Below are 19117 nucleotides of genomic sequence, written 5' to 3' on the forward strand. Positions count from 1 at the left end.
AGAGAGGGGGGGGAGGTCTTGTTTGTGAAAGGAAAAAAGTGTGAGGACAGTCTGGCCCTCACTCACCCTCCATTACTGTTTCTCATTACCAACCGATTTCCCACTACGCTTGTTTCACAGTTTGACTCAACCTTTAGATTTTGGTTATAAGTTTCTTTATTCCCCCCAAGCCTTTTTAAGTTAATACCCAAAGGGCTCAGACTCATTAAATGGTAGAAAGGGCAAATGCTGGCAGATGCCAATTGGTACAGTAACTCAGTGCTGTTCATTTAAGCAAAACGCTTTGATTCACCACCAAAACTTGTATCACAGCATGTGGTAGCTTTTAACAAATTACTGTGAAGTACTTCTATAACTGTAAATCTGTGAATTTTAGTTTTCAAGTTCAACGTGTGCGCCTGTGGGTGCCGGGAACTGTGTCGTTTCTTCTCGGTGAGTTATTTATGTGTGTATGTCCATAGCGTAGGACTGAACTCCAGAAATAGACACGGTGTGTAAAGCAGCAGTGTTATCAAAGGACGTAGCTATGCATGTTGTTGCTCCTCGTCCTTTTCCCGCCTCTTTTTCCCTTGTGGTTGTGAGCCAATGGACACAACACAAGCATACACACAGCTTTAAATGGGCCGTATCAGTAACGGGGGGGACAGAAATAGAGTGGGATGATGGGAGAATAAATGGGGTGTTAAAACAGGCGTGCGTGTTAAGAACCCCTGTGTTTTCTCAGCTTTTGCAAGAGGAAGTTCTGCTCAGCCTTGCTAGGAACAGACAGACAGATGAAAGCGAAAATAATAGACAGACTTACATGTTTAATAAAAAGTTGGGCCAGTCGTTCAGGCTCAGCTACACATTTCTCCAGCTCACCCAGGAAATAACTGAGGACAAAATCACACACTGAGCCCACCATAGGTCATCAGGAGGACCATATGGAATCTGCATGCACTAAATTCCACAAATTCTTCCCCCCAAAATCAGTGTAGACATGAGAAACTGAGAACAACTCAGTTTTAACTGACTTGAAGGTTTAGGAATACTCTATGAGTCCTGTCAGATTTGTGATACACACACACACACAAACACAGATAAACCTACTCTTTATGCCAGTCGTAGATCTGATGAATATTCCCGAACACTATTTTGTCTTTTCCCTTCATATCCTCTGGAACTCCTTTTGTATTCATAGTGGCCATGTAGCCCTTTGAGAGACAGAACATGATGAACATCCACAACTCATGACCCATAAAAACACTCTCTTATTATTTAATCCGAGGCATTTCAACTGTGATAAAATATCAGTCTCATAAAAAATGTAGATCATCATATTCCAAATATTTTAAGTCCAGGCACCATTACTTTGATTTATACTGTGATCAGTATTACAGCTGAGAGGAATTCAGGTCAGTTGATGCATCAAATCTGATTCAGTGGTGATTAAATGCTCTGAAATGCATTCGAGCCATTCTAAGATTACAGGAAAATTGATAGCATTCCATAACAGAGTTGATCAAATCCACATGCGATTTGTTAATAGATATTTTAAACCCCCCTAAAGAAGCTCACCTCCACGATAAGTCCTAGATCAGCTACGTACAGCTTTTCTGTCTCTATCAGCTCTTTCAGAACATACCTGTAGAAGAAAGAAGGTCAGCTTTCACTGGTTTCACCAAGTCATTCAATGCATTAACAATACCTGACAGCTCAAAACATGTGCCGTGAGTAATACAGGGTGTAATATTAGCAGTTCTGACTGGCGCAGCATATTAATAATCTGAGAGCTATTTGTGGACCAGATGAAGGGCCTTTATATCGAAACGTATGAACATTGCTGCTGGAAAATCCAGTTCATGATGGTAGTTTTGTTTTGGAACTCAGCAGCTGGTGTCTAGCTGCACTAAGATGGTCATTAACTGGTCGAAATTGGTCATTCGATTATTAAAGATGGTCATTAGCTGGTCTAAGATTCTCTTTACCTGGCTTAAAATGATCTTTAGCTTGTCTCTAGCTAGTAAACATAGTCATTAGCTGGTCCAAATTGGTCATTAGCACATCTAAGATTAGCTTTAGTTGGTTTAGGATGATCTTCATCAGGAGTAGCAGGAGTTTCAAAAACCAGTTTGACTTGTGATGGCCAGCTGGTAGCTGGTTTCTAGCTAGTTAAAATGGTAATTAGTTGGTCCAAGCAGGTAATTAGCTGGTCTAAGATTATCTTTACCTGGGTTAAGATGATCCTTAGCTAGTCTCTGGCTAGTTAATATGGTCATTAGCTGATCATATGATCATCTAAAATGTCATCAACTGGATTAAGAGTATGTTTAGCTGGTTTAAGTTTGTCTTTAGCTGGTACAAAAAAACTGTTTGACCTGTAGTTAGTTAAAAAATGTTTATTAGTTGATCCAAGTGGTTTATTAGCTTGTCTAAGATTATCTTCAGTTGGTTTAAGATAATATTCATCTGGTCTAGCAGGTTTCAGCCGTTTGACCCATTATGGCCAGCTGGTAGCTGGTTTCTATCTCGGTCACTAGCTGGTCCAAGCTGATCATTAGGTTATGTAAAATGGCCATAAACTGGTCTAAGATTATCTTTACCTTGGTTAATACGGTCATTAGCTGCTCATTAGCTCATCTAAGATGGTCATTAGCTGGTGTAACACTATCTTTACCTGGGTTAAGATGATCTTTAGCTAGTCTCTAGGTAATTAATATGATCATTAGTTGGTCCAAATTGGTCATAAGATCATTTAAAATGTCATTAGCTGTATTAAGATTATGTTTAGCTGGTTTAAGTTTGTCTTTAACTGGTTAACAAATGTCTTTAGCTGGTTTGACCTGTAAGACTAGCTGGTAGCTTGTTTCTAGCTAGTTTACATGGTCATTAGTTGGTCCAAGCTGATTATTAGCTCATCTAAAATTTTCTTTAGTTGGTTTTAGATGGTCTTCATCTGGAATAGTGGCTGGTCTATAGCTGGTGCAGGCTGATCATTAGTTTGTCTAAGATTATCTTTAGTTGGTTTAAGATGATCTTCATATAGTCTAGCAGGTATCATGTTTCAAAAACCAGTTTGACCTGTTATGGCCAGCTGTTAGCTGGTTTCTAGTTCGTAAAGATGGTCATTAACTGCTCCAGGCTAATCATTAGCTCATTTAAGATGGTCATTAGCTGGTCTAAGATTATCTTTACCTGAGTTAAGATGATCTTTGGCTAGTCTCCAGCTAGTTAATAGGGCCATTATCTGGTCCAAGTTGGTCATACGATCATCTAAAATGTCAACAGCTGGATTACCAATATGTTTAGCTGGTTTAAGTTTTTCTTTAGCAGGTACAAAAAATGTTTGATCTGTTATGGCCAGCTGGTAGCTGGTTTTTAGCTGGTCTATGTTTATCTTTACCTGGGTGATTTAGCTAGTCCCTAGCTAGTTAATATGGTCATAAACCGGTCTAAACTGGTAATAAGATCATCTAAATAAGATCATTGTGTCATTAGCTGGATTAAGATTAAGTTTGTCTTTAGCTGGTAAAAGCTGATCATTAGCTCATTTAAAATGGTCATTAGCTGGTCTAAGATTATCTTTAGCTTGTTTAAGATAATCTTTAGATAGTCTACCAACTACCATGTTCCAAAAAAGTTTGACTTGTGTTGGCCATCTGTCAGCTGGGTTGCTAGCTGGTTAAGATAGTCATTACCTGGTCTAAAAGCTATTATGTTGAAAAATGTTAGTTTCCGGACAGTTTAAGATGGTCATAGCTGGTCCATTTTTGTCATTAGCTGATCTAACCTAGTTATTAGATGAGTCATGATCCTCCAGGTACCATGGTCCAAAAACCACCTTTATTTTCTTAAGCTGTTACGATAAGTCTGCCGGTCTACCAGCTTGAACCAGTTAATGACCACCTACTGGCTTAAACTGGATTTTCCTTCAAGGATGACGTGTACTAATGAACATCTGATGTCTGCTCTGTTAAATACTGCAACTGAAATCTCAAAGTAATACCACATCAAAAAGATTTAAATTAGGCATTTCTGTCACATAAGCAGTCTAAAATAAGAATTTCCTATGCTACTTAAGAGAAGTTGCAAACGAAGGAGATTTCACACACACATGCTTTTTTCTAAGGCACTCTTCCGATCTTCTTCACTGTCTATGGTGGCTGATGATTGGCTGGAGTTGTCATCCATCAATGCAGAGCCATTGTCGTCAGCCTGTAGGCTGGTGCACTGGGTGATCTGCAGACACAGAGGAGGATAACTGTGAATAAGAGACGAGACATAATGCTGAAATGTTATTCACTCCAGGGATGGCTGCAGGGACAGAGAGGAATAATACAGAGGAGAGAGAGCGGATCGGGAAGATATGAGCTGTTGTAATAGCTTAGGTTGCCTAGGTGACAGGAAAGGAGCATGCTGGGTCTGCTAGTGACAGTGACTGAATGATAACAGGAATTCAGCACTTACCAATGATCATGACACCAACGAGACAGACTAGATGCACTACCCTGAATCTCAATGCCACTGACCCCATGAAGTCCCAGTGTTCTCACAGAAATTCATGTCAAATTGTTTTGGTTGATACGGACCATTGTTTTAGCAGAGGATAGATGTGCACACAGTCTCCCGAGTTGTTCAATAATTTGAGACGGAAAGAGGAAGTCTGAAGACGTCCTGTCTTTGTTAATGTGTTTGTTAACCACATCAGAGGTAAAACTAGGACATAAACTATGCTATAAATCCTCACACTTTATCACGTCCCTCACAGTTGTTTTTTAAGGGTTTCTACAGAACGTTAATATCTCAAAAGTTTCTTTTCCCACACCATTTGTGTTACAGACATGACTAACACTGTACGTCAAATCTTGCAACTTGTTGTGAAATGGTGTACTTTTATTACTTACTTACAATTTTTGCCTAGATAAAATGGAAACGCATTGTGCAACTGCATAGCATTGTACTAAAATCACTCAGATATGTTTCACACTCATACGTGATTTATTACTGAAAGAAATTACATTTTTTTCTATAAAATCAAACAGTTTAGCCAACCATTAGTTTTCATTGTATGGAAAATGAAAAAAAAAAAACATAAAAAACCTTTTTTCATAAAGGTTTGGATTTGGAACAGTATTGTTATTAGTGTTTTTAACTTAAACTTTTGTTAACTTTTGTTGTTTTCGTTAACTGAAAAACTGGAAAAAATCAAATTAAAATATTTAAAATATAACTAAAACTAAGAAATGTTGTTAAAGTACTATATATATATATATATATATATATATTTATATATATATACACACACATATGTACTAATAAAACTGCCAAATGAACATAACAAAATGACTACAACATAAACTAAAATTAAAATGAAAGCTGAAAATGTAAACAATAAAAGTTAATTCAGAATAATTATATAAATAATAATAAAATGACACCGGATTACAAGTAACGCGAGTTACGTAATAATATTACTTTTTTCAAAGTAATGCATTACTTTTGAGTTTCTAAGAAAATATCTGAGTTACTTTTTCAAATAAGTAATGCCAGTTACTTTTTTCCCCATTGATTGACAAGTCTCCTGTCAGGAAATTGGGAGTAAACATGATGTTACTGTATTCTGGACTAAATGTGAACATGCATTAATTCATCCCACTCACAAATGTATTCCTCAAAATGAATAAAAACAGTGAAATGCTAACTCAGAATATGACGCAACCCTGCAAAAATTAAATATGTTAAATAAAACAAATATCCTTTATTTATTTAATCCCATTTTATTAACCAGTGTCTTTGCTGAGTTCAGCCATACTAATATGCAAAAATTACTTTAGATAACCTAACATTTGTGCTTCATTTTTTTATTGCTGAAGAGCAATAAATTGTCAAATGGTATTTTATTGCCAAAGAAGCAAGCCCTACCCAGATTTAAAAAATAATGCAAAGGTAAAGTAACGCATTGCTTTCCATAAAAATTAACTAAGTAACGTAATTAGTTACTTTTTCAGGGAGTAACTTTCCCCAACACTGAATGACACTGATTTGGAAAGACATGACGGTGAATGATTGATGCCAGAATTTTCATTTTTTGTGGTAAATATCCCTTTAAGACATTATTTAGCACAGTAATTCAACTATTTGGTTACAATATAAGCAAGAATACACCCAAACACATCTGGTTTGGTGTTTGTCATCTAACTTACACAGAAGCTCTTTGTGGCATAAAATATTATGCATCAACACTATTGTATGACAAAATCAATTGCAGACTTGAAGGGTAGTCACGGGTAATGAAAAAATGATTATTTGGTAGGGGCAAAGGCCACATCAAATAACCCACAGACAAAAAGAACCACTTGTCTTTATTTTCCTTGCTGTGTGTCTGCAGTAGTTCACAGCAACAGACATATTACTGTTTTGTTGGATTAAAAAACATCTCTACAAACAACAACAAAAAAGCAATTACAGCCATTTATTGTGTTTCGCTACCAGATAGGATCTGCCCTTTAACCAACGTTTGGTTTGGTTAACGTTTAAAATTTAAACGTTTGGTTAACGTCACATTCACCTGTGAAGCATCACTTTATCTTTATTCCCAGGACCCTCGTCTCTCGCTCTCTTTCTTCTTTCTTTCATACATACAATACCCTCCTTCCACTATAACGTCACACATTCTCCTTAAAGCAAAGAATTCCTCTGCTCAGAGCTTGCGATGGAGAGCACATCTCTATCCATATATTATCGCTTTTGTCCACTTTGTTTGTTTACAGGAGCTTTACAAAGCACTTCCTTTGCTTATAAGCGTGTTATTGTGCTGTGTGTGAGAAAAATGTGACACAATCTGTTCCAAAATCAAGTGTATTACAATGAACGGATGTTCCTTGCATCATTTGATCATTTACTCACTCTCATGTCTCTCCAAATGTGTGTGATTTTCTTTCTTCCGAGGAACACAAAAGGAGACGTTTTTAATAATGTGTACTATGGTTGCTCTATTCCATTCAGTTACAATAAAAAGGGCAAGATGATTTCACTCTTCAAGAAGGACATAAAACCACTATAAAATGGCTCAACTGCACTAAATTCCAATCTTCTGAAGCCATACAATTGCTTTGTTGGGAGAGATGGAAATTTTAGCCATTACTCACTGAAAATCTTGATATCCTTGCTGCATTCATGAAAGTAGCAAAACGTGAACAAATGGTTCTTTTGAGTCAGATTTTTTTAACGAATCAGTTCATAAAACCAGTCTTTAATCAGCAGTTAAAGGGATAGTTCACAAAGAAATGAAAATTACCCCGTGATTCACTCAACCTCAAGCCATCCTAGGTGTATATGACTTTCTTCATTCAGATGAATACAATCGGCTAAAATCTGAGGCTTTGTTTCATATCAGAAATAACACAAAGCTTAGCCTATTGCGATTTATTGGATGGGAGGTGCACTATGTACTGTTCATTCATCAACTGAAACCAGCATAGTCCAAAAGATCGATTGGGATTTACGAATAGATATTGGTTTATAAAAATGAGAACATATTAAAATCGCTGTCACTGCGGGGTGTGGTGTTGAACATGAAAAGTTAGTCTCATCGGTTTATCTGTTCTCCTCAAAATAAATGCATAAGTCTATAGCGTCCTGTAGGTTCATAATTAAAAATAAAAATTTGAACAAAAATAAAAGCAAGTAAATGTGTTATTTAATTAAAATATGAAAATTAACATGATAGGTATAATAGATTATGACAGAATTTTTACAACCCTGTCCGTCAAAGTGAATTTACAGTGTACAGTGAATTTAACTGTAAAAGACTGTAAAAATGCCACAGTAAAAACCTGTTAAATGGTTAACAGTAAGTTCCCCTACTGTGAAAAACTGTATTGGATGTTGCATGTAATTTTATGGTAGTATATCGTTATTGGAAGACCGTAAAATTTACAGTAAATAACCGTAGCAATGACATTCCCAAAATTTCCTGCGTTACATTTCACATTTTTTGTTGAAATAACTATGTTTCTTCTTGGCTTTTTCTTATCAGTTGTGTAAATTACGGTTGTATGTTACATCTAATGTTGTTAAATGAATGTTTATTGCATTATTTGAATTTCGTGTATGTTACCATTATGGTGATTAGTGTTTGTGTAAATGACGCTGTGCACTTTCTATATTAACAGAATTTTAAGTATTTAAAACCTGCTTGTGATGGGCTTTGGTTCATCATGTGACTTTCTCATCACCACCTGCTTTTGGAGGTTATCGGTGTATTACAAAGGTACAAAAAAGATTTCAGTACTTCAATAGGTTGGTATATTAACATTATATCAGTTCATGAAATTACAGTATTTAAATGTACATTTAGGTTAAAACTGTAAAACCTAAAATGTTGCTACCATATTTTTAACGGTAAAAATCTGGCAACCACAGCTGCTCGATTTTTAACGTAAATTTTACCGAAGTGATGAACACAGAAGTGCAGAGGAGAGAGAAAAACAAAACACTGGTCATGAATTAGAAGTACATAAATGTAAAAGAATGTAAATGAAACGTCACTCTCTCAAGAATGTGTGTATGACAGTTAGCGGAAGCTAGAGATCATGGTTTATAAAGTTCTAAATATGGATATTTTTCTTACACAAACTCATCAATTCACTTCAGAAGGCCTTTATTAGTAGTATAAAAGTCAAACTTTTATGATGCTCTAACTTCTTTTTGAAGCTTAGCTTCAGTTGTCATTCATCGGAATTGCATGAAACAGAATGACCAGTCTACAGAAGAAAGCAAGTTTGAAAAAAACATAAGGCTGCATTTTTTTTTATTAAAATGCAGTAAAAATGGTAATGCTGTTAAATATTGCTACAATTTAAAATAAGACAGTTTTGTACTGTAATATATTTTAAAATGTATTTTTTTTCTATGATGGCAGCGCTAAATTTTCAGCATCAATACTCCAGTCTTCACTGTCATGATCCTTCAGAAATCATTCTAACATGCTGATTTGCTGCTCGAGAAATATTAGTATCAGTGATGAAAACAGTTGTGCTGCTTAAATGTATTATTTAATATAAATATTTCTTTAAAAGAAAAATCCAACCTTACCAACCCCAAAGTTCAGAACGGTTGTGTAAATCATGTGTATACTGTGTTGTATTGCTTCATCATGCTGTGTTGTAGTCCAGCGTTACGCCCCACACTTTGCTGATGTGTGCGTGCCGTCAAGCCTGTCTGAGTATTATATTACAGTGTTGTGTTGTTTTCTGGTGCGGGGGTGGTGTTTGTGTGTTTTAGAGCGGTGTGGTTACTCCTGCCTGGCTCACAGGTCTACTCAGATGATTTCCAGATGTTTTTTGGCACAGCCTGCAGGAGAACCCCCACTCCTGCACTTTACCCTTTTTTTTTTATCTCCACGGCTTGTTTTCCACCCAGAAGCCCAGAGTCTTTACTTGGACCTTTAATAAAAAGCAAGATCATATTGGTTGTTGTTTTTCTACAGGAAATTGTTAAAGTTAGCTCGGACAGAGCGAGGTAATCCAACCTTCTCTTCACCCGCTTTTTATGTAGGGTACGCAGGGATTCACGTTACGGTTATATCACAAGTGGTTCCTCGCTCAAAGTGCTGTGTCAGACGTCCATTTGTGTGGGGAATAAAACAAAACAGCCAGTTTGATAAACATGTGCTGCGTTCCTCCGTCCGGGAGACAGGCCGGATCCGAGGAGTGCTTACATATTCATTCAGGAATTTTCCATTAGCCAACAAATAATAAACTCACACTGGATCCCCACAGCAAATGTTTCTGTGTCAGGTACAAAGTGGGGTGTCAGATGAACTGAATCAGAGACACAAATGGCTATGATATAAACTACACCATAATCTCACCATGGAGAGAGGCAGGAAGTTACAGAGTATTTCATAACACTGAAGAGCACCAATACCAAGTAATTAAACACCATTTTCCAGTAAAAATGCGTAAGCCTCTACATAAGACAAAAATATCAACATAAGCTATTAAAGGTGGAATTTACTACTAATAAACTCATCATCGGTCACTGTATTAGCAGAAAATCATGCGACACTAAAGAAAATTCCAATGCCATTCCAATAAATTGCATTAAAAATACAGTACCAATCAAAAGTTTTGTTTACAGAAGTATCTTTGAAATATTTTTACTATTTAAAATAGCTGTTTTCAATTTGAATATATTTTGAAATGTGATTTATTTCTGTGATTTCTGTGAAGCTGAATTTTTAACATCATTACTCCATTACATGATCCTTCATATTATTGTTGAAAATATTATTATATATTATTGATAATAATAATATTATTATTATCAATATTATGTTGATTTATCTGAAACAGAAAACTTGTGTAACATTATAAATGTCTTTATCATCACTTTTGATCAATTTAAAGCATCCTTTCTAAATAATAGTATTAATTTCTATAATTTCTTACAAAAAAAAAAAAAACTGACTCCAAGCTTCTGAATGGTATAGTGTATAATGTTATAAAAGCTTTTTATTTCAGATAAATGCTGGTCTTTGGATCTTTCTACTCAAAGAATCCTAAAAAAATGCACTCAAATGCAAATGCATTAAATATTGATAATAATAATAAAAAATGCTTCTAGAACAGCAAATCAGCATATTAGAATGGTTTCTGAAGGATCATGTGACACTGATGATGCTGAAAATTTAGCTTTGATCACAAGAATAAATTACATTTTAAAATATATTCAAACAGAAAATATTTCACACTGTTACTGCTTTTGCTGTACTTTGGATCAAATAAATGCAGGCTTGGTGAGCAGAACAGACTTCTTTAAAAAACATTAAAAATCTTACTGTTCAAAAACTTTTGACTGGTAGTGTATATATTAACATAGAAAACAGCTGTTTTAAATTGTAATAATATTTCACACAATTACTGTATTTTTCATCAAAAAATGCAGGCTTGGTGAGCATAGGAGACTTCTTTCAAATAAAAAAAAAAAAATCTTACAGACTGCCTGACGCTGTAATTAGTATAACTTGCATGTCTAGACCTTAAGTTCATGTTGTTTCTGTAATAAATTCATTTCCGATTATAATCACAGTCCTTGAGCTCTCAGTCTCCTCCCCTTGTTGTTTTGCACGTCTGGTCATAATTACCTTTCATCACTCACCTTCTGATGGAATGATGAATGTTGCCGCATTTAGCCATCAATTTGGATTTACATTCACTCCCTTCTGGCTATCGTGATTATTTATGTGCGTTCTGTCCACAGTGTTTTATATTCATTTATGTGTCCTGGCTCAGATAGTGTACATGCATAAACATGAATATACAGTGGGGTCTAAAATGTCTGAGACCACATTGAAAATCGAAGATTTTATCATTTTAGCACTAGACAGAAGAGTGGAGAAAAAAAAAAGATTCTGGTTAATTTTTAAATTGTATATTTCACTGAAATTTTTATGTTGACAATATATGCTACCATTTAGTTTGGGGTCAATGAGAGGGTTTTTTTTGTTTGTTTGTTTTTTTGTTTTTTGAAAGAAATTAACACTTTCATTCAGAAGGATGCATTTTTTTGTTTTTAAATACATTTAGATTTTAGATATACCACCAGTCAAAAGTTTTTGAACAGTAAGATTTTTAATGTTTAAAGAAGTCTGTTTTGCTCACCAAGCCTGCATTTATTTGATCCAGAGCACAGCCAAAAGAGTAAAATTTTAAATATTTTACTATGCAAAATAACAGTTTTCTATTTGAATATATTTTAAAATGTAATCTTTTCCTGTGATCAAAGCAAAATTTTTAGCATCATTACTGTTATTATTGAACATACATTTTCTGTTTAAGACACATTTTTATTTTTTCTATTATCAATATTTAAAACAGTTGTGTACATTTTTTCAGGACTCTTTGATAAATAGAAAGATCCAAAGGTCAGCATTTATCTGAAATAAAAAAACGCTTTTGTAACACTATACACTACCATTCAAAAGCTTGGAGTCAGTAGAATTTTTGTAGAATTTTTGTTTTGTTTTGGGGTTTTTTTGGAAAAGAAATTACAGAAATTAATACTTTTATTTAGCAAGGATGCTTTAAATTGATCAAAAGTGATGATAAAGACATTTATAATGTTACAAAAGATTTCTATTTCAGATAAATGCTGTTCTTCTGAACTTTCCATGCATTAAAGAAACCTGAAACAAATCTACTCAGCTGTTTTCCAAATAATAATAAAAATAAAAATGTTTTTGAGCAGTAAATCAGAATGATTTCTGAAGGATCATGTGCCTGGAGTAACGATGCTAAAAATTCTGCTTTCAAATCACGAGACTAAATTACATTTTAAAATATATTCAAATAGAAAAAAGTTATTTTAAATAGTAAAAAAATAAAATTTTTACTGTTTTTGCTGTATTTTGGATCAAATAAATTCAGGCTTGGTGAGCAGAAGAGACTTAAAAAAAATCTTACTGTTAAAAAACTTTTGACTGGTAGTGTACATTTACATTTTTTAAATAAATTTAAATAATTTTAAAGTTTTAGATTTTAAATAAATTCTGTCCTTTTGAACTTTATATTCATCAAAGCAATATCATAGCTATTAAACTATATCTTATGATTTTAAATCAGTATTTAACCTCATAATGATCTCAAAGAAAAAAGAGGTGCTAAAGTCAGATTTTGTGGTGGCTGTGCTTTAAAATTAAATGATTATAATCTGAATTCAAATTATGAAGGATTTTGAGAAGTCTGACAGTAATTAGTGTTAAGTACTACTGTAAGGTAACCCTGCCTGGTTTAAATGCTTGAAAATGAATAAGAAATTTAGAAAAGTAATCAAAAGGTAATCAAATGTAATCAGTTTCATTATTTCAGCAAAGTAACCGAAACAGTTAAAACTGAGTAACTTGTAATCTGCACCCTATTACAATTCCAAAGTAACCCTCCCAACACTGACCTTGAGCACCAAACCAGTTCAAAATTTAGCTTTGCCATCACAGGAATACATTACATTATAAAATATATTAGAATAGAAAACAGTTATTTTAAATTGCAACAATATTTTAGTATTACTGTTTTTACTGTTTTATGAATAAATAAATTCAGTCTGGGTGTGCATAAAAGACATCTTTCATAAACCTTACCTTAAAAATCTTACAAACTTTTGAACAGCAAAGTAATCTGTCATAAAAATGTATTAAAAGACAAAATACAAAATAGAAATCTTTGGGACCCCACTTTACAAGAAGAACTAGGATGTGTGTTTGATCTATGCATGTTTTCACTTTTAAAGGTTCAACCTGTGGGAGAGAGCCTGGCAACAAATGACCCATCAGTCAAAGGACCATCTGGCCTCTCTCACCCTCAGTGTGGATACAAACACATCGACCCCCATGTGCAAGCTGCCAAAAAGTCCCTAAATCCCTTACAACCTCCTTTCTTGTTTTCGTGTTTCCTTAGTCATTCTTAGTAAGAGACTCTGACACCATGCCCAGAGACTTTTGATGGGTAGCATGAAGTCTGAAATTCATTTAAATTCGTTTAATATGAGACACATTCAGAAGCATGTAAGCAAGATTCTTGCAAAAGCCTCTAGACAAATAAAAAAATCTGAATTACATCTCTCCACTTTTGTAGAGGTGCTTTAAAGCCAAATTTGAACTTTGGAATTTTGGTTTAAAAAAGCCAAAAGTCTGATTCTGTCAATCTGACTTACCTGTGTTTGTCCTAGTGTGGTGGATCCCTGTGGAGAGTCCGACTGGAAGCTGTAGGACTGTTGGACGCCTAGCTCGCAGTCGCCAAGAGCATTTAGGCCATCTCTCCACTCCTGCACACACATACACACACAATACTGCTTTATCAGAACCAGGAACCACAACCTTCATGGTCTTTCACAAACATCAATACTCAGGGTCAAAATAAAGCTGACCCATAATTCCTCTCTCTGTGTGACTATGACGAGCGGGTGTGTTACAGGGTCACAGCGATTAAAGGTCACATCGAACAGTTCATTTGGACAGAGGCGAACCACAGGGCTCTAGCGAGCAGTTGGCCGCACGATGTGGTGCAGTTCACACGGCGTAATGAAAAACAGCAACACCTGTACTGTGATGTAAACTGATGTTTCTGTGAGAGACAAAATAAACACAAGGTGGCTTGTTGATAATGTTTATGAAACATACTGAGTGGGCAGTGTTATTTTAGTATCACCGATGTACTATCATACAGTAATTCTCATAATATTTTGAATTCTGTATAATTTTTCATATTTTCTGTTTTTACTGTTAACTAATTTTAGTTAAAGTTTCAGTCAGTTTGTTGTGTTTTGGACATTTTCATTAGTTTTTGTTTTTTTATGTCTATAATAGTTTTTATTCTTTTTTTCCAGTTTATTTGGTTTTGGTCATTTTAGTACTTTGAGTTAAACAAAATAAAAATGAGAAATCCTGTGCATTATAGTTTTTGTGTTAATATTTTGAATTAGATTTTATTTTTATATTTTCTGTTTTCACATTCATTTTAGTTAACGTTTTAGTAATTATTTTGTGTTTTTGTCATTTTTATTAGTTTTTGTCATATCACTTTTAATTCACTTTTATTTATTCATTTTAATTTATTTAGTTTCAGTTTTAGTTTAGTTTAGCACTTAAATTAAACCAAATGAATATGAGAAATGCTGTTGATTATAGTTTTGTTAATAATTTGAATTAGATTTTATTTTATGTTTTCACATTCATTTTAATAAATGTTTTAGTGTGTTTTTCTAATTTTTATTAGTTTCTGTTTTTGTAATATCTATATAATATTTAATTCATCTTTACTTATTCATTTTATTTTGTTTAGTTTAGTTTAGCAACTAAGTTAAACTAAATGAAAATGAGACTATAGTTTTTGTTAATATTTTAAATTACTTTTTTTCTTCATATTTTAGTTAAAGTTATTTTAATTCCTTTGTGTGTTTTAATAATTTTTATTAGTTTTTTCTAATGTCCAGGCTATAAAATGTTTAACAATTTTTTATTTTTTCATTTTACTTTATTTAATTTTAGTTAAAGTTTTAGTTTAGTTTACTTTTCTTTAGTTTAGTTTAGCACTGAAGTTAAACTAAATGAAGATGATTTTTAGAATTTGAATTAAATTTATTTTCTTGTTCATTTATTTAAAGTTTTAGTAACTGTTTACTGTTAACTCATTTTTATTTATTCATTTTAAGTTAGTTTAGTACTTAAGTTTAGTACTTAAACTAAATGGGAATGCTGCCTTGGAAACAATCTGAACTAAAATATGTTTTTTATATTTTATTTTACTTCAGCTAATGTTTTCAGCTAATTTTACTTAAAGTAACAGAAATGTTTTTTATGGTTTTAGTTTTAAGGCCTGTTTACACCAAGGACAATATGCTGATAACAATAAAGATGCACTTTAAAAAAAACATTCTAATTTTATGAGAAAAGGGAGGCTCACATCACAGCTATTACAATAATGGCACAGAGATCCAATATCACTAAAATAACATTCAAAACAATAACCCTGGTTTGAGTGTCCATTTTTTTTAAAAGAGAAATAATACACATCAAACAATTTTCCTCACCAGCTCTTTGTCTATGACTGGCAGGATGGTGAACTGCTCCTCTGTTTGTGGGCTGCCCAGGTCCTGGCTGCTCCTGGCGGGTGGAGGTGGGGGTTTGCCCTCCAGTCTGCGGACCTGCCGCTCCCCCTTGGCCGTCCCGGTCGCCCCGGAGCTCAGCTTACGCACTGGATTGGTCAGCCATTTCTTCAGGGTGCTGACAGAGCGACGAGAGCCTGGGGAGTTTGGGGCCGAACTGCCCGAAGCCTGGGGCGGCAGAGAGGCCACCGAGGTGGAGATACTGCCCTCACTGCCAGCGGCTGAGTATGAGTCTGCACAGACAGAGAGAGAGGGAAGAGGAATTAAGTTGGGAATAACCATCCGAGAGGACGACAGTGGAGAGAAAACAAAATAAATCTCCCTTATATATAAACACACTCTACATAAACACTATGACACTAAATATGGCCCATAGCTGAGGCATTGAGAAGCATTTTTTCCCATCTCAGGCTTCAGGCGTGTGAATAGTTTCTTCTGTTCTACTACTGTTCAAAAGTTTATGCTCAGCAAGTCTCATTTATTTGATCAAAATGATAAAATGATCATGATGATAAAATCCAAAAATGAACGAAAGAACAAAATCATGTGCATATGCACCTGTTGTGAGTTCAATTGAAATTTTGTGTGCAACTTGTACACTGTCATTACATGCGTGTGTGTGTTATTATATGAACCGTGCAGACAGGCCTCGTGCCGCCTATCCCAGTTAGTGTTAATCACACGAGGACTACTCAAACTGTTTTAGGGCAGACTTTGAGAAGCTACACTGGTTAGCCAAGCTGTCGTGTGACCCTGGAGAGCTAAATATAGACCCCGCCCCAAAGTCGAGGCCCAGGCTGAGACTGCGGTGCTGGTGTCAGAGGGACCCTGGGAAAAGAACAGAGGGGGATGTGCACAGGAAGCACACTTTAATCCTCGTCCACAGGAAGGTCACCAACTTTTTTTGTTCTCTCTCTACGTTGTGCCTCGTGCCCCCCACTACTCTCTTCCTGACCCAGAACAGTGGCTGTCTGAGGTTATCAGCAGCAGCAAGGACAGGCTTCGCATGTTTCAGTCTCTCACCCGTCTAATCCAGCCCCTGTTTGACCCCTCGACTCAGCCTGACAGGACGGCACAAATGCACACACACACACACACATTGCCCAGAGACACGCAGTGCTGTGCCCAGACGTCAGGCTGTGTCAGTACCTGCTACATACCATTGCTAAACCGGTATTTTTCTAATTGTAAGTGTGAAGGTAAGCTTTATTTTGCCCTTAAAATTGTTTTAAAAATTTTTGACATACTGAAAACTCAGGCAGCTTTAATCTAATCCCAAATTAGACATGCATTTTTTAGCATCAAATGTGATTTACATTGGTTTTCATTTCAGCAAAAATACATAAACAAATACAGCAAACAAATCTAAATAAACAATGGAATACTAGGAAGCAAAAAACCAAACCAATATTTTTTCCCTAAACTTTCTGAGTCAGTTTTGCTTTCATTGCAAGCATGAAAAATGTACAGATGATTTTGTTTGGATAAAACAGTTAAAGCACAGTGGACAGGGTGAACAGTTATAACGAATATAAATTGATTTCTGTTGGGCCGTTGCAAAAGCAAAACGTTTTCTTAGCAAAACTAATCGAGACTCAAAATGTTTTGAGGGATAAAAAAAAGACTTGTTACGGACTGTTCTGGCCAGAAACTATGGTTTAAAGTCAAAATGCTTTAATGATGGATTTGTTTATTACAAACACGCAGCTTTTAACGTCACAAAATGTTATTGATGGACTAGAGCCATTTGGATTACTTGTGGATTATTGTCATTTTTTTTTATCAGTGGTTTGGACTCTCATTCTGACGGCACCTATTCACTGCAGAGCAAGTGATGCAATGCTAAATTTCTTCAAACCTCTTCCAATGAAGAAACAAATTCATCTACACTCTTAAAAATAAAGGTGCTTTAAAAAGTTCATCACAAAGATGCCATAGAAGAACCATTTTTAGCTCCACAAAAAACTTCGGTCGAAGTTTCTTTAAAGAACCATCACTTTTTTACCGTTTTATAATCTGAAGAACCTTTTTTCGCCACAAAGAACCTTTTGTGAAACAGAAACGTTCTTCAGATGTTAAAGGTTCTTTATGGAACCGTTTAAACAAAAAAGGTTCTTCTATGGCATCGTGAAGCATCTTTATTTTTTTTAAGAGTGCATATCTTGGATAACATAAGGGTCAACAATTTTTTGGATTATGTGTTATTTATTGTGAATTATTTAGAAATAAGTTTTAAAACACTGTTTTCAAACACTGAAAAAATATTGTTTTTTCCAAAAAAAAAAAAAGTTTAATTTGCAAAACTTTTTTTGCTTCCGCCACTAAATAAAAAAAATTAAAAAAGTTAATTGCGACTCAGAATTGCATGATACAAACTCAAAATTTTGACTTTTTTCCTCAGAATTGTAAGATTTGGTTATAACGTCAGTATTGTGAGATATAAATTCACAAATCTGACTTTTATTCTCAGAATTGCATGATATAAACTAGCAATTTTAAAAAATAAAGTCTTAATAAATTCTGATTTAATAAATCTTAAAAAATTCTGAGAAATAAAGAATTCTAAATTCTGACTCACAATTCTGACTTTTTTCCTCAGAATTGCAAGTTTATATCTCACAATTCTGACTTTATAATTTTATAAACCATTGCGAGTTACTAAGATAGAATTGTGAGATATACACTGAGAACATATCAGTCTATTTTCCCCCTCAAAATTGGAATTTATAATTCACAATTGTGAGTTAATATCTCAAAATTCAGAGAAAAAAAGTTAGAATTGCGTGAAAAAAGTCAGAATTGTGATATAAACTCACAATTTCTCACATTTGCAAGTTTTTATCTCGCAATTCTGACTTTATTTCTTGCAACTGTTTATATCACGCAATTGTGAAAAAAGATTCTGAGAATTCATAGCTCACAATTATAACTTTATAACTCACAATTGTGAGTTTATATCTCAAAATTCTGAATTCCAAAAGTCAGAATTAAAGTTTGTATCACACAATTTTGAGAAAAAAAGTCAGAATTGTGACTCTCAAAAACCTTTTTTATGAAATTCAGTAACGGAAACAGGCTTCCATACTGAAGCAACTCAAAAAACACCAACAAAATTAGGGAAAATTGCTTCTGCTTGCAAAATCAAGTTCCAAACATAGGTTCGGGAGGAGGCGAATCATTAAGTCCTGTCAATCATCATTGCGAGCATATATAAGCAGCTCTCACTGCACCGTCTCAACATCAATTCTTCCGGCATCCCTCCACCTCCCCATCTCCTCCTCTATTTCTGTTGTTCTCCCTCTAGGTAGTACTGCAGTAGGTGGGGGTTGAACTGAGCCTCGGGTTCGAGCCACCATTAAGGACACCAAGCCAAATTTATTTACCATTAACAATCTAGACTGGATGGGCCGGCGAACTTGTGAAAGTTCCGTAAAATACGCTAATGTACAGTGTACACTAATTAGAGAATATTTGT

The 19117-nt window shown here is 34.6% G+C and overlaps 1 protein-coding gene across 1 annotated transcript in view; it reads right to left on the reverse strand.

Annotated features, from left to right (window-relative positions):
- Positions 1–19117, reverse strand: part of arhgef25a (Rho guanine nucleotide exchange factor (GEF) 25a) — a 100713-nt gene that overhangs the window by 16273 nt on the left and 65323 nt on the right. The window contains 6 exon segments of the mRNA XM_051096137.1: positions 803–872; positions 1090–1193; positions 1558–1624; positions 4094–4218; positions 13693–13803; positions 15568–15875. Coding sequence (XP_050952094.1) covers positions 803–872; positions 1090–1193; positions 1558–1624; positions 4094–4218; positions 13693–13803; positions 15568–15875 — 785 coding nt within the window.

This window comes from Labeo rohita, chromosome 23 (assembly GCF_022985175.1).
Source record: "Labeo rohita strain BAU-BD-2019 chromosome 23, IGBB_LRoh.1.0, whole genome shotgun sequence".
Classification (NCBI taxonomy): Eukaryota; Metazoa; Chordata; class Actinopteri; order Cypriniformes; family Cyprinidae; genus Labeo; species Labeo rohita.